The sequence below is a fragment of the Toxorhynchites rutilus genome, chromosome 2, assembly GCF_029784135.1.
Source record: "Toxorhynchites rutilus septentrionalis strain SRP chromosome 2, ASM2978413v1, whole genome shotgun sequence".
NCBI lineage: Eukaryota > Metazoa > Arthropoda > Insecta > Diptera > Culicidae > Toxorhynchites > Toxorhynchites rutilus.
The window spans coordinates 100,939,343-100,953,946 of NC_073745.1; the positions used below are offsets into that span (position 1 = coordinate 100,939,343).

Consider the following 14,604-nt stretch of genomic DNA (forward strand, 5'->3'; position numbering starts at 1 on the left):
TGTATAGAACAAGGAGGCTTTCATGTAAGTAATGACAGATTACAGAATTCCACAAAATCATGTTATATTTGTTTAAAATTTGTAAATTTCTTCATTGTGTCGTGATTTAAATCTGAACACTTTTGACGTAGGACTACGTCTTTCATTTCTATACTGGGGTGTGAGTTCAAAGTTTCGAAAACTAAAGCGTTACGCCGAAGAACGAGATTTTGAGCGTTAATAACGGGTGTTAAATAAAAAATGAGAATTTTTTCAATACCTTTCAGTAACTCAAATAAAGAGCGTAAAATTTTCTTTCTCCAAGAAAATTGCTCTTTGGGCTCCCTAGAAACAGTAGGCGTGTTTGGTTTTGCTAGTTTGAATTTAGTCAAAGCAAAGATGGCGTGGAAACAGCACGTGCTCCGCGAACGCATTGTACGGTTTTACGAAACGCATTTCCAGCAAGGAAAAAAGTTCACGATGGCACATTTTAAGGAAGAAAATGTACCTGTTAGTACGGTATATCGTATCCTGGGTTCCCTGAACGTAGAGCGGAAGCTCGGAAGTGGTCGTCCGGTGACGATAATGACGAAGCAGAGAAAGACATCGTTAAAGAAGCTGTTTGACAACAAGGACGCAACCAGCCTGCGTGACGCCGGTCGGAAATATGGCTGCTCCCACGTATTGATCCATCGGACCCTCAAGATGGAAGGAATCGTCTGCAGGAAGAAGACGAGGTCGCCGTACACGAGTACAAGGAGGAGCAGATTGAGACGGTTAAATCACAGTGTCGGTGGATGACCAAAAAATACCGCGAGACGTCTTTCGTTCTGGACAACGAAAGCTATTTTCCGCCGTCCAAAACGCATATTCCAGGAAATGATAATTACTACTCCAGTGACAAGTCATCCACACCGCCTGAAGTGAAATACAAGTTCAAGCACAAGTTTGAAAAAAAAAGGTTATATTGTACATCGCCATTTCCGACCGGGGCATTTCAAAGCCTTGGTTTAAGCCGAGCGATCTGGCAATCAACCAACAAATCTATCGAGAAGAGTGCCTCGATAAAATCCTGCTGCTTTTCCTAAACGAGCATCACGCGGATGGGAAGTACGTCTTCTGGCCGGACAAGGCGTCTTCCCATTACGCCAAGAAGACGCTGGCGTATCTTGAGGAGAAAAAGATACCGTTCGTGCCGAAAGATCGTAACCCGACAAACTTGCCCCAGTGCCGCCCAATAGAGGATTTTTTTGGCTCACTCAGTGCCCTAGTATATAAAAACAATTGGAGGGCCAAGGACACGAAGCAACCGACTACAAGAATCCGGAATTGTATCCGGAAAATGGACGTAAGTGCCGTATAATGTTCTTGTGAGAGCATCGCGACAAAGTTGCGTCGAACAGCAGACCACGGCCCTTACTCAAACATTCACTGACATTTTTTTTAAGAAAATACATTATGTTATTAATAAAAAATACTGAAATCGATGAAAAAAAAATTTTTTTTATATATGATTGAAAAAATTCTCATTTTTTATTTAACACCCGTTAGCTCCTAAACAACTGAACAAAATGGTATGATAAACACTTCATTCGAAAGATAAAATGTCTACGCGTTATGCTTGTTATTTTTTGATCCAAGAACTTGTTTCAATAGCCCTAAAATTGCTTTCAAAACAGGTCATTGAAATGACACCAATCGGTATATAAGCGAGTGCCACTCGGATATCCACTCAGTTATGATTGCGCAACGATTGAGGTACGATCGCTGGAATTGATGGATGTTTCCCTAACACAGACTTCAAAACCATGGAGCCAGTGGAAATCGGCATTGCAAAATAGATGCAAACTACGGGTACTTTTGTACTCGCTTGCATTTTTGCAAACCGGAATGTGTTTTCCCAAAACAGATTCAGAAACCAAGAAGTTGGGAAAATCAGCATTGCAGATACATTCAAGTCGGCAATACTTTTATACCCCCAAGCATTTTCACACTCCAGAATTCTTTTTGCTATCACGGTCTACAAAAGTAGGTACAAATGTAACGCTTTGGCTCGATTATTCAAGACTGCATTGGAAGATATCGCTTCATGTTGTCAATTCACTGAACTTCTACGCATACCGCTCGATGATTAGGCAAAATGTTGATAACTATTTGTTGCGATAACTACTACCATAATGCATGATTTTTCCTAAATTGGGATTTTTTTTTGCAATTGAATTCGTAAATAGTTTCATTCATTCACTAGTTTAATCAATAATTTATTCAATACACATAAAAGATAGCTCTGTGCAGCGGCGATATCGTACCCAATGAGAAACATCCGAGGTGGGATTATTGCTAATTGAAGAAATGCAATTGTTTACTAAGCCAACGCCAGTCCTACGTCATAGATAAAACCCATCCATAGTTTTTTATTCTTGATTTGAATTCCGGACAATTTTGCTATTAATTCCGGACACTCTTGTCCAACTCCTTCAATAAGAAATTTTAACGGTTACTTTGATCCGCCTTCCGGATTAAAAATCATCTTTTGAATGTGCTTTTTATTCCGGACATGGGTTTGCGAAACACAGATATTTGTTATGATTTGTGCTATTTTTTGTCAACAGACAAAATTAATTTTTAGCACATGTTTTGGCACCTCTATTCGTTACATTAAATGAGCCTAAAAATTACAGAAAATGTGTTACTCTCAAATACTGGTACAGTAGTTGTGTAATATGGTATATGGTATAGCAATGTCAATATGAGATTAATATGAGCGAGCGAAACAAGAGACACATTGCAAGTAAGCACGCATTAAAACTTTTCGCATAATTTGCCACATACACGCCCCAGACCGAAAAGGATAAAGATTCACGTTTATACTTTCCTTTTTACTCTTAGAAAACACTTTCCAACTTCATTTTTTAATTAGGTGAGACAAAAGCATTTTTCGAGATAGCAGCATATCATTATGTTTCATGCAATTTCAAGACATTTGGCATAATAACGCCGGAAGCGACGACCTCTCGCAAGTAAACTTGTGTTCCACCAATTGCCTGATTAATTCGAAACATACGATCCTTCAATTAGTTATCACTTAGTTAGATCCTTACAGTCATCAGGGGAAGGAAGGGAATGTTAGTATGATATTCGCCGCCCGGAGGCCAGAAGGGTTGCCTCTATATCGTTGTTCTCTGGCGATTATCATGGAAGTAATAGTTGTTAGTGGGGAGAGGTAAAAATCAGGATTCACTGAGGTAAGCGATGTGATTATGTAAAGCTGGGGTGCTCCTTGTGCATGTGCTGTCAATAACCTGCAACTCGTGCATGTGCACGAGATTATATTGTAGCACGGTACCGATTTCAGCATTTGGAAGCCCCTCGTTTAGTTATTTTGAAGTTCAGATCCAATACAATCTTGCCTGTGTGAATCTGAACCTCTCCCTTCTGTATTTGTTTTGGATGAATGGCTGAGCGAGCGCCTCTCCTCTTTTTATATTTGAGCGACTTGCCATAATGGGTGCTGAATGTGACTTGGCGGCTGTATTTAACCAAGACACATCTAGAAGACTTATGCTTTCCTTTTCTGGTATTTTTTCATTTGGATATTTCCTCCAAATAGCAGAGTCTTTCGGCGGGTTTTTCTTATTCTTGAACTTCCAAAACCCGGCGAGCGCCTCGACTTGAACTGTGGTTAAAGGGTATCGCCCGCGAATGTTTGAATGCCGGACCAATAAAAACACAGAGGAACTTCGGTATAATTACTGAATAGTTAACATTGTTAACTATTACGTAGTTCCGGTTCCAATTAGTATCTCGCTGATCTGAGGATCCAAGCTATGCTCGTCCATTCCTGCTTTGACCGTGGAAATTGCAGAAGCGGTTTAGTTCTGGTGGATCGCGAATTAAATTACGGAAAGGTAATAGTCGATAAAGGATTACATCGCATAGTGAGTGTGTTTAAGTTTTTTTCCTTTTCTTTTTGTACGTGTTAGGAAACTAGTTGTAGTAAATGTTCTCCTGGGCTAGAAGGCCTCGAGAATTACCCCAATCAAACCAAATCCGAGGTGAGCTCTATAGCACGTGGCTTAATTGAAATTGTGGCTTTTGATCTGAATTGTGGTTTTTGTGTGGTGTTCGTTCCCCTAATGTAGGAAGAGCCGCTTTCTGACCCCACGGTTAAGGTCTGGATAGTGCCACCATCTACGTCAACTTCGGTGGCCGCGCAGAGTACGTTAATGCCAAGCACTCGCGCACAAGGAAAGCCCATCACGCAGCCAATCCACACCGTATGCAAAACTCAACAACAGCACGGCCATTCATCGCTGGGAACGGCGATAAGGTAGATCCTCACCGTTAATCCATGGTCGTGAGTAGAAAACTTCTTTATCCATAACACATGCGCATGTAGGATAGAAGATTTAAATAGACACACAATTAACAAAAGCCACACAACACAGCAAATGCCCATCGGTATACTGGTGTAGTGGTTTAGCAAGTGGATTAGATATGAGCGAATAGACTTGATAGCAAACGCACAGTTCTTGAGTATTGAACGCTATGGGTCCTATGTCCTATGGGGTTTTGAAACCGATACTTAGAGATGTTGTGAAGTTTAGATTAATTATGGTTCATAAAATGTTTTTCTGGTAGAGTGTAAATTAAATTAGTTTTTGTTATTAAGAATAGAGTAATGTGATTGAGATGATGTTTATGTAGATATTAATAAATGTTGAGATAGAGTAGAAGAATTCTACATTTACTGGTTGGCGGTGTAGCCTTGTTGTGGTAGCTCCTGTTCTACGAAACTAGGTTCAAGGTGGGTGGGACGGCCACCACTCAGAGTAGGTCCAGTGAGGAGAACCTTTCAGCGTAATCGTTACTCATTGGATGGGCCGAAGTGTCCCTCTGTTGTTGGAATGGCGCTTAAGCCAACCGCTTACCTGCGTAAACCCTCCGGTAGCGACGAACTCGCGCGCTTCCCCGGCGTCACGGGTGACATCTTCTTCTTCTTCTTCAATGGCACTAACGTTCCTAGAGGAACTTCGCCGTCTCAGCGTAGTATTACTTGCGTCATTTTTTATTAGTACTTAGTTGAGATTTCTATGCCAAATAACACGCCTTGAATGCATTCTGAATGGCAAGCTCTAGAATACGCGTGATCACAGTGCAAGTCGGAGGAAATTTTTTTGACGAAAAATTCCCTCGACCAGAACGGGAATTGAACCCGAACACCCGGCATGTTAGTTATGACGCTAACCACTCGGCCACGGGTGACATATTAAAGATGAAACGGATATCCTGTAACTATCCGGTATCCGGCCTATCCGGCCAATACAGGAAAACCTGTTTGTGTGCGGTTGTTTTTTGTGCGATTTCTCATTTGTTTGACTGTTTAGGTGCAATTTCATTATTTGTGCGATTAGTTTGTGTGATTCAAGACCCGATGCCACAATAAAATCTTACAAAAAGAGTCGCACAAACGAGGCATCACGCGAAAAGTGACCGCACAATAACAGGTTTGCCTGTATTTGCTATCCGGCCGGATACCGGATACGTTCGGCGGTCAACGATTCGATAACACTGAAGAAATTCGTGACACAGTTACATCGTACTTCAAAAAGTTGGACGCTACGCACTTTGCGCTCGGAATAGAAGAACTCGTGCCACGCTATGAAAAATGCCTCGAACGTTACGGCGATTATGTAGAAAAATAGAAAATGAAACGTAGATTACGGAAATCACATTGTTTTTTGTCCTAACTTAATTTTTCCGCGATTTCTGAGGCACTGAAACTTATTTTTTGAACGACCCTCGTATATAGTCATTTTTTTTGAAACTGTCGCATCTTTAGCGGCGAACCTCCATTTCTAATGGTTAGAAGATGATTCCAATTGTTCCTCGTTATACCAGTGGAAAGTGTAATACAAGGCGCCTAGAAGTATATCCTAAGGTGAGGCCGTTTCGTCACTAAGTTGGTTAGGGGAGCGGTATATGAAAACAGTACGGAAGAAAGCAGAAAGGGAATTATTTGCTTGTAGCGTGCAAGAGACAGACTGATCACGAGCGAGCTTCGGCACTAGTCTACTGTGTTTTGTTTACAAACAAAGGATGTTTACAAACAAAACATAGTAGACTTCCAAGATGGCTGAAGAGTGGTTTTAGCAAGTTGGCACACCTTAGGATGAACTTCTAGGCGTCTTGGTGTAATACAGAATACAATTGATAGAAAATAAATAAAAGTATAATAGAGTAGCGAAAGTAAGATAGTTAAATTAAAATCGGAAAAATAATTGGTGAATTGTATAGAATTTATAGAGACAGGAATTATTGAATGTTTAAAAGTCATAGAAAAAATTTAGAAACAATAAACGTGAGTAAAGTTTGTATATCTGTAGTTTTAATATATTTATGAAAAATTGTTTTCACAGGAATTTTTTAACGTCGTACTGCGAAGAATGAAGACCTGTCAAACATTGGAAAAGTTTCTTGTTATTGTATAATAGTAATTGAACGTTGTAACAGTTTAGCCTTAGGAAATATCATTAATGACCACAAATGTGCTGCGAGATAATTTTCAGCTTCAAAATTATGTGTGGGGAAAGCTACTTAAAATTCCCACATATCAAACAGTGCCAACAGAATAAATTTCCTCAAATTCAAATTATCTTGAAACTATAAATAATACCATTAAACTTCGCCCTATCAAATTTAACTATTGAACCTTCTTTTCACTCAACCGCAGTACGTAAGCTAGTTGCCCGAGATTATTGGATGTTTATTCGCAACCTTGAGCTGGCCATCGGAGGAGCCATCGGAGCGAGGTCGTAAACCAGCAAATTAAAAAAAAGGGACCGAATTTATTATACACTCCGGGTGAAAACTGGCGACCTTTTCCGATGTGTAACCTCCTCTGGTCTGTTGTTGTCTGTTTTAAAGCGAAGGTCACCGCAAAGGAGCTCCGAGCTTCGGATACTTATTTCTTGCCATAAAGAGTGCCTGGGAGAAGAAAACGTCGAGATCCGCTATTGCGCTTTCCCAATATTGCTTCTTCTGGGCCAAAGTGTGTGATACGAGTGCTGCTGGCAATGGGGTGTACGTAATTTTATTAATTTAGTTCAGTCAGGGATCAGGGATGGTGGCTGCTTGAAAAACTTGAGCTGCTTTTGATGCTAGGAATTAAATTTTTGTGCTTCTATCTGGGATGCAAAAAAAACATTCGATGTAAAATTTAAAGCATCGAATGCTTTTGCCATTCTCATTCGTGCTACGATTCCCGGAGAGAAGTTTTGCTATTTCTATTATTACGAGAATGCTTAACAAAATTGTTTCGCTTCGTGATAGTTTTTTTTCGTTCCCCTGTTGAAAAACGCTAAACTCATTTCAGCTACAAAGTAATCCATTTTAGATTCAATGAAAATCATCAGAATAGAAGAAATATTGACTGCCATCCATTCTTTCCGCTCGCTGGTAATACAACAACGGCATCAATAGTTCGAACCGAGAATGGACCTGTCGGAAGGGGTTGAGCGCAAGGATCGACCGAGGAACCGGAACGAATTTAGATGCCGAAAAATATAGCCTGTGAATGCCATGGAAAGACGTGGAAACGACGAGCGTTGTGTACTTACGAGTAGAGCAACACAAATCTGACGATGTAAAACATCTTCTCCTGCTCCTTGGTCCAGGTAGCCTCACATTGGGTGAACAGCTTGATGTCGAAGCGTAACTTTCTTCGCTTTGTCGTCAGCACTAGGAGCTCGGGAAAATCTGTTGAAAGGACGAGAGAGAGAGAGCATGAGAAAAATGTTTCCAGTCAATGCGGTGATTGAAAATAAACGTCGGGTTTGAATGTGTATTTCACTTTGGCTTTTCGATGGCTTCTAGCAGCGATTGAAGGTTGCACCGAATGCTTCGACGAAACGAGAAGAACATCATTGCAAATTGAGGTGCATTGAAGTTAGTTCTATACACGAATAAAAATCGATTGGTTATCAGGTTATTCGGTGCGATTACAGCTTTCAGAAGCCGCCTTCGCAAAAAATCAAACACTCTGTACCAGTAAGCCTTCAGCAAGAACATGTTATAGATGGTAAGTGGAAGCTTCAGTGGTATTTGCTGAAAAGTCTCTCAAACAGAAGATAAACGGAACAATACCTGCGAGGTAGAAGCGCGAGCAAAAAGTGGATTTTGCTTTGCAAACGTAGTTTTTGGTTTCCTTTCTCTCCTTTTGGTTTCTTGTTGGAAAAGCGAAGGTTAATTTGCATGTATTAACATAATCTCCCCGGTCCTGCACGGTTTTGGGACTATTGCGGATTGCAAATTGTTACAAAATTGTACAAGGAAGGATGATTTGGCATAAGAATATAATTGAAGACACACGGTTATCTAGTCTATTTTCAACACAACTGAATTGAAGTTGAAGTTGAAGTTAATGTAGTAACTCTAAAAATTTGACTACTTTTACTTGTATATGCTTATTTGAAAATATATGGGTGATTTTTTGGGGTTTGCTCGTGAAATTGTGTTTTTGAAAGCTGAAGCCTTTTTCAGTTCGAGTTTGGTCGCATAAAGTAGCACATTTCTCAGTATAGAAATAACATACTTAAAAGGGTAGAATATAATTTTGAAGGTTTTTTAATAAAGGGAAAATGCATGACAATTATTCGTCAGCTTTTCGAAAGAATTTTTGAACGTGATACACCCCATCATTTTTTTGCATAGTACTGCTGTTAGCAGTATTTGCTATCTTTTTCCACCACTTTTCCATTTGAGCTGGTTTCTTGTTGGCTCTGCAACATTTCTTCAGTTTGCCTTTGATAATTGCTCAATATCACTATCCTGCTTCAAATCCTGTTCTGGAGCGTCTTCTCGTGATTTTTTTCCATTTATTGTTGCCCCAGTGATGAAATCCTTTGTCTTGGCTTCACAACTACAGATCCCTTGCTAAATCATCAACTCACGGGTAAATTTATCTGCGTAAACAAATTTGAACCTACCCGCAACATCCAAGGCAAGATACAATTTGTTACTTGTTTTTTGTCCAAAATCCATTTTTATCGTCCATCAATGTGTATATTTTGTATTTAGTCAACACCTGCTCGAACAGCTTCCTTACATCTGAGTTCTGTGCCGGGTACATTTTGGGCTGTCGGGCTTATGAATTTTGTGAGAGAAAGAATACGAGTTTTCTTTGAACGCGCACTGATGAAAATTAAACTCAAGCGCAGCGCTGCGTTTGTTTTCTGAAGACTTCTCAGGATTGTTGTTGGGTCAATTTCGGAAATTTCAGGAATTTTTCGATCTTTCCTCCTGACCACGTCAGGTTCTCAATGTGAGTGTGCAGGTTTTCTCCCCGCCTTTCGCGCTCCAACTTTTCAACAACGATTTTGATGAAATTTTCACTACTAGGGGCGCTGGAGTGAAAATAAGCGACCAAATTCTGACTGAAACACGCTTTATTGACGAATCTTCGTTAGATTTTAGCCAGATGCCGCAGCGAGTAAAATGATGATTTGGTTTAGAACTCGTTTGAATTTTTTAGAAAAATCAGAATTTTTCTTCAAATTTCCCGGGTAAACATTCCTTCTACGCTGAAAAGATTAGAAAAACACCATTTTACATTATTTCATTCAAACATATGCAGTTATACAGATTTTGATTTCTTTTCACTGTATATAATCGTATCCTGTATATAATTGAGTCCAAAAAAATTTTTTTTTAATTTGTTTTTTTTTGCACGTATTTTTCGTTTTTTGAAAATAAAAGAGGAATTTGATGTTTGATTCACCCCCTTAAAATCAGAAAACACCTTTCTCACATGAAAAAAAAATAAATTTATCCAGATTCTCTCAAGAGGTGATAGACGATCATATTTTGGGAAAAAAATCCTCCTACACATATGTTCGATGTGCTCCCGTGACCGAGTGGTTAGCGTCACATCTCACATGTCGGGGGTTCGGGTGCGATTCCCGTTCTGGTCTTGGGAATTTTTCGTCAAATAAATTTCGTCCGACTTGCACTGTGGTTACGCGTATCCTAGAGCTTGCCACTCAGAATGCATTCAAGGCTTGTTATTTGGCATAGAAATCTCAACTAAGTACTAATAAAAATGTAGCATGTAATACTACGTTGAGACGGCGAAGTTCCTCTAGAAACGTAAGTGCCATTTAAGAAGAAGAAGACATATGTTCGAATTTCAATAATGACAAAGTTATAGATTTTTTTTTTGTTTCGGACTCTCTTGCCTCAAACTGGCTCTACATTAAAAAGTACGTCACGGAAGAAGATTCGGATGCCTTCATTTGAAAGATGAGAAAATTTAGTTAAAAATGTGTTATTATTAATTTTATCCTAAAAATTTATATTAATCTAGATTGTTTCTATCAATTAAATCAAAGTTCTTTAACCGCTCCACAATTTGTTCTTTGACGCCCAAATTCTATCTTTCTTAATTTGGCTGCAATATCGATATAAACAATTCCTGGTGAAAAATCAAGCAAAATCTTCAAAAATCGCGATTTTTACCCCACTGTACAGGTAATAGCCACTTAAACTTCACCTTAACGATGAAAGGCTACATTTGTTCTTGAAATAAGCCATTTTTGAAATATAAAAAAAATTCCAAATTGTATATAATCGAGTCCGACCTGTATATATTTAATATATTTAATACCATATATTTAGGTGGAGCAGTAGGCAGAGTATATTTGTATTGGTAAACAAAATATGGTATTGTCATTATTTCCATTCAATATGGAATGTGTATGGAAGAGACGAAACAATATTTAAATAATTCACAATTTGATGATGTCATGAGAAAAAAGGCTCATGAAATCTTGTAACTGATGCAGAGAAGTTAGAAGCCTTAGTATGGAGTATGGAGTGTAGAGGAAAGATTTTCGATCCGGGGAACCGCAAAACCCTTCGGTATACAGGACGGGGTCGATTATATAACCCGTTTGTATGTACGTGGGTAACTTTGTAACTTTGTCTGTAGCGCTGTCCCACATCAATAGAAATTTATCCCCCTTTCTTTTGACCGATTGATCTGAAATTTGGAACACACATTTATCTCTGCAGTCACTATGAAAGTGCTATAAAAGTGCGTACTTCATGATCTTGGAACTCCAAAACGGCCGCCGCTACAAAATGGCGGATTTCACATTTTCTCTAATCCCAATCAATATGGGTCTCAAACGAAAGGGCTTGACTAGTAGAACACAGTTATTTATGGAAAGTTCAAATCATAACTATATATTGAATTTTTACGCGGTTGATACGTGTCGCGTAAAAAACCGCATAAATTTCGAAATCCGCGTGAAAAAAACCGCGTAATTTCCGAAATCCGCGTAAAAATATACCGCGTAAAAAAAAACCGGATATAAAAAAACCGCGTTAAAAGCGACTTCAGTGTAGTAAAATTTAAAAAACATCATTTTTTAGTGATTCATGCGATAAAGGGATGCATGCAGATTGTATTTATATAAATTCGACAAGCGTTTGCGTTTGAAGTTCATTGTTATGACCGTGCCAGGTTAGATACCGCATCACTAAAATGGCTCTTACTCGGTAAATAATATGATTGTCGATAAGTCCTTTCTAGGGTATATTTTTGAATGCCTAAACAACGGAAATACGAAGAAAAAAAAAGTTGATTTTTTTTCAATTTTCTAGAAGAAAATACTGTCTTAAATTCATTTTAATGAAATTGTATTTATTATTTTTTATTATTTATTATTCTATTTATTAATTATTATTATATTATAAATATTATATTATATAATAAATATTAATAAATATTACACCATATTGGAACATGCTACCACCTGAATTAAAACTGCAAAACTCGGAAGAGGAGCTGCTTATTATATTTCAATTCAATCATTCAACAATAGATCGTTTAAGTAAAATAATAAATACAGTTGTGTTGTTAGTTTTTAGTTATACTGCGAAATAATTTACGTAAATATTTGAAATTGAAAGACTATGTCTTACGCCAGGTATGTTAGACTAATAAATACATAAATGAAATAAATGTCATCAGTTTCTAGTAAGAAAGTTAGAGTTTTGTATATTTACGATGGTTGCAACACATTATTGGACCAAAGTCCTAGAAAATATTCTAAAATTGTTGTGTTTGATAATGCATACAGTTTATTAACCCTTTGGGATCGTTTGTCTGTTCTCAGCCACCACAGCAAGGAACTATACTAATCTTATTCTTCACGTAACAATTTATCTGTTCATACTTTTCATAAACGAATTTTAATGTCTAGTGAACTTGTTCACAAATCAAAACAGTGCTTCTGTGCTATGAATAATAAATAACAGTACTCAGTATAAAAAAAGTTGTTACCCATGCTTGAGGAAAGGCTTAATGTAAAATTTCATGCATTGCGGCAATGTGTAGATGTAAAGAGCATTGTTCTGTATGTTCAAACAAAAACTTATTATTTTTGTGATATTTGCAAAAAAAAACAGAGCTACATTTTAGGGACTGTTTCTAAAGATATCACGCGAAGAAATTTTTTTACATATATTCTTTATATGAAAGTAACAAATTGAAAAACATGTTTAGTATTTACTTATCTGAAGTTTACAAAAAAATTAATCATGTTCATCTCCCACAATCTCACAAGTTATGAATATACTGCATATAATCTAATAGAGTTATACTTCACTGCTTTTTCGAATGAAAATTATTACGACCAGTACGAAAATTTAAATTTAATATGACCGCAAAGGGTTAATACTGTGGATTATGGCGATAAAATCGATATCATATTGAGTTAGGAGAATAATTTGCAGTATTTTTAGCGCAACACACGTTCATCATCGTTTACCTAGTTGAAAAAAAATTAAAGTTACCACACGTATACCAAGCCGTTCTTCATAATATACATACCCCATTGTAAAATGGTGATTTTTTATCCTTTTCAGCGTGGAAAGAATACTTGATCCCGTATCGCGGAATTGGAGGAAAATTTGAATTTTTCTAACAAATTTAAACGAATTTCATACCGGAGAAACAAAATATCATCATTTCACTCGCTGTGCCATCTGGTTGTAAATCTAAGTTAGATCCGTCAACACCGGAGCATACATTTCTTCACAACGAACAATCTGCTTCTGAATCTGAAAACTGCAAGCAGTTTGCTGACTTGTTTGCATCTGTATTTTCAGTATCGGTTGCTTCCGATCATGAAGTAGAGCGAGCAATCGGGGATGTGCATGCCGATATAGTGGATTTAGATATGTTAACCCTTTGCGGTTGTTCGTCTGCTCTCAGTCACCAAAGCAAGTAATCACACAAGATAATTTATTCAACGATGTAATAGTTTACTTTTTTTTCTAAATGAATTTTAATGTCTAATGAAGTTTTTCACGAATGTATACGAAATTTCTATGGATAATAATAACTATTCTACAGGGTCCGGCAATTGAACTGCTACATTACTTCAATAGTAATTATTACGTTGCACATAAAATTGTATTTGACGACCCCTCGTCAGTTTGTTTACATTGTGGCTTAGCTGCAAGTGGATGTATGTGTTACTTTTGAGATCGAGTGTTATCCGCAAATATGGATATCGAACAGAAAGGTAGTGCTGTAATTGCCTTATTCCTAGCTGGGAAATGTCAGAAAGACAGTTCGTGAGCTGTCCGCTATACCTGTGTGCAGAAGTTTTGTACACCGTACAGTTAAAAGATACCTGGAGACCGGAAGACCAAAAAATGATATGGTGGGGGACGTCAAGCTACTGTGGTGACACCTATCATGGTGAAGATCGTCAAGAAGCGCCTTAAGAGAAATCCTCGACGTAGTGCCACTAAATTGGCGAAGGATCTCAAAATATCGGATCGAAGTGTCCGTCGGATCCTGAAAGATATACTACAGACCAAACCTTACAAGATCCAAAAGGTTCAAGACCTTTCGATGAGGCAAAAACAAGAACGGGTAAAAAGAGCGAAAGCGCTGCTGAAGAGGGCCGCGGAAGGAAGGTTGGAGAATATCGTGTTCACAGACGAGAAACTCTTCACCGTAGCGCAGTTCGTGAATAAGCAGAACGACAGAGTTTGGTTGCCAGAAAGATCGCGAACCCATGCTGACGTACTGACGGCGACCACGCGACAGAAACCTGCATCGGTGATGGTTTGGGCCGGAATCACCCGTGATGACCGGACTCCGCTGGGTTTTGTCCCTGAAGGAGTGAAGATCAACCAAAATACGTATCGGGAACTAGTTCTATAGAATGTCGTCGAACCGTGGGCACGTCGTCATTTTGGTTCCAGAGGTTGGGTTTCCCAGCAAGACTCGGAACCGGCGCACAAAGCGAAGAAAACCCAACTTTGGATTGCAGAGCATTTTCCAGGGTTCATTGCGAGTTCGGAGTGGCTGACGAGTTCGCCGGACCTGAACCCTATGGACTTCGCTGTCTGAAGTATGGTGAAGGCCGAAGTCTGCTCTAATAAACATGAAAGTTTGGAAGCCCTGAAGCGACATCTGACAGCAGCCTGGGATAAAATACCACAGGAGCATCTGCGGGCCTCTTACGATGCGTTCCTCGATCGTCGAGTCGAGATGTCGAGATGCGGCGAGTGGTTAAACTCAAGGGCGAACAGGTTGAACTGTAC

At 38.7% G+C, this 14,604-nt stretch overlaps 1 protein-coding gene across 7 annotated transcripts in view; it reads right to left on the reverse strand.

Moving 5' to 3' along the window:
- Nucleotides 1–14,604, reverse strand: part of LOC129767479 (orexin/Hypocretin receptor type 1-like) — a 430,709-nt gene that overhangs the window by 67,305 nt on the left and 348,800 nt on the right. For all 7 annotated transcript variants that reach the window (XM_055768444.1, XM_055768441.1, XM_055768442.1 and 4 more), the window contains one exon: nt 7,599–7,737. In XM_055768444.1, the coding sequence (XP_055624419.1) occupies nt 7,599–7,737 (139 nt within the window). The remainder of the gene's footprint in view (nt 1–7,598; nt 7,738–14,604) is intronic.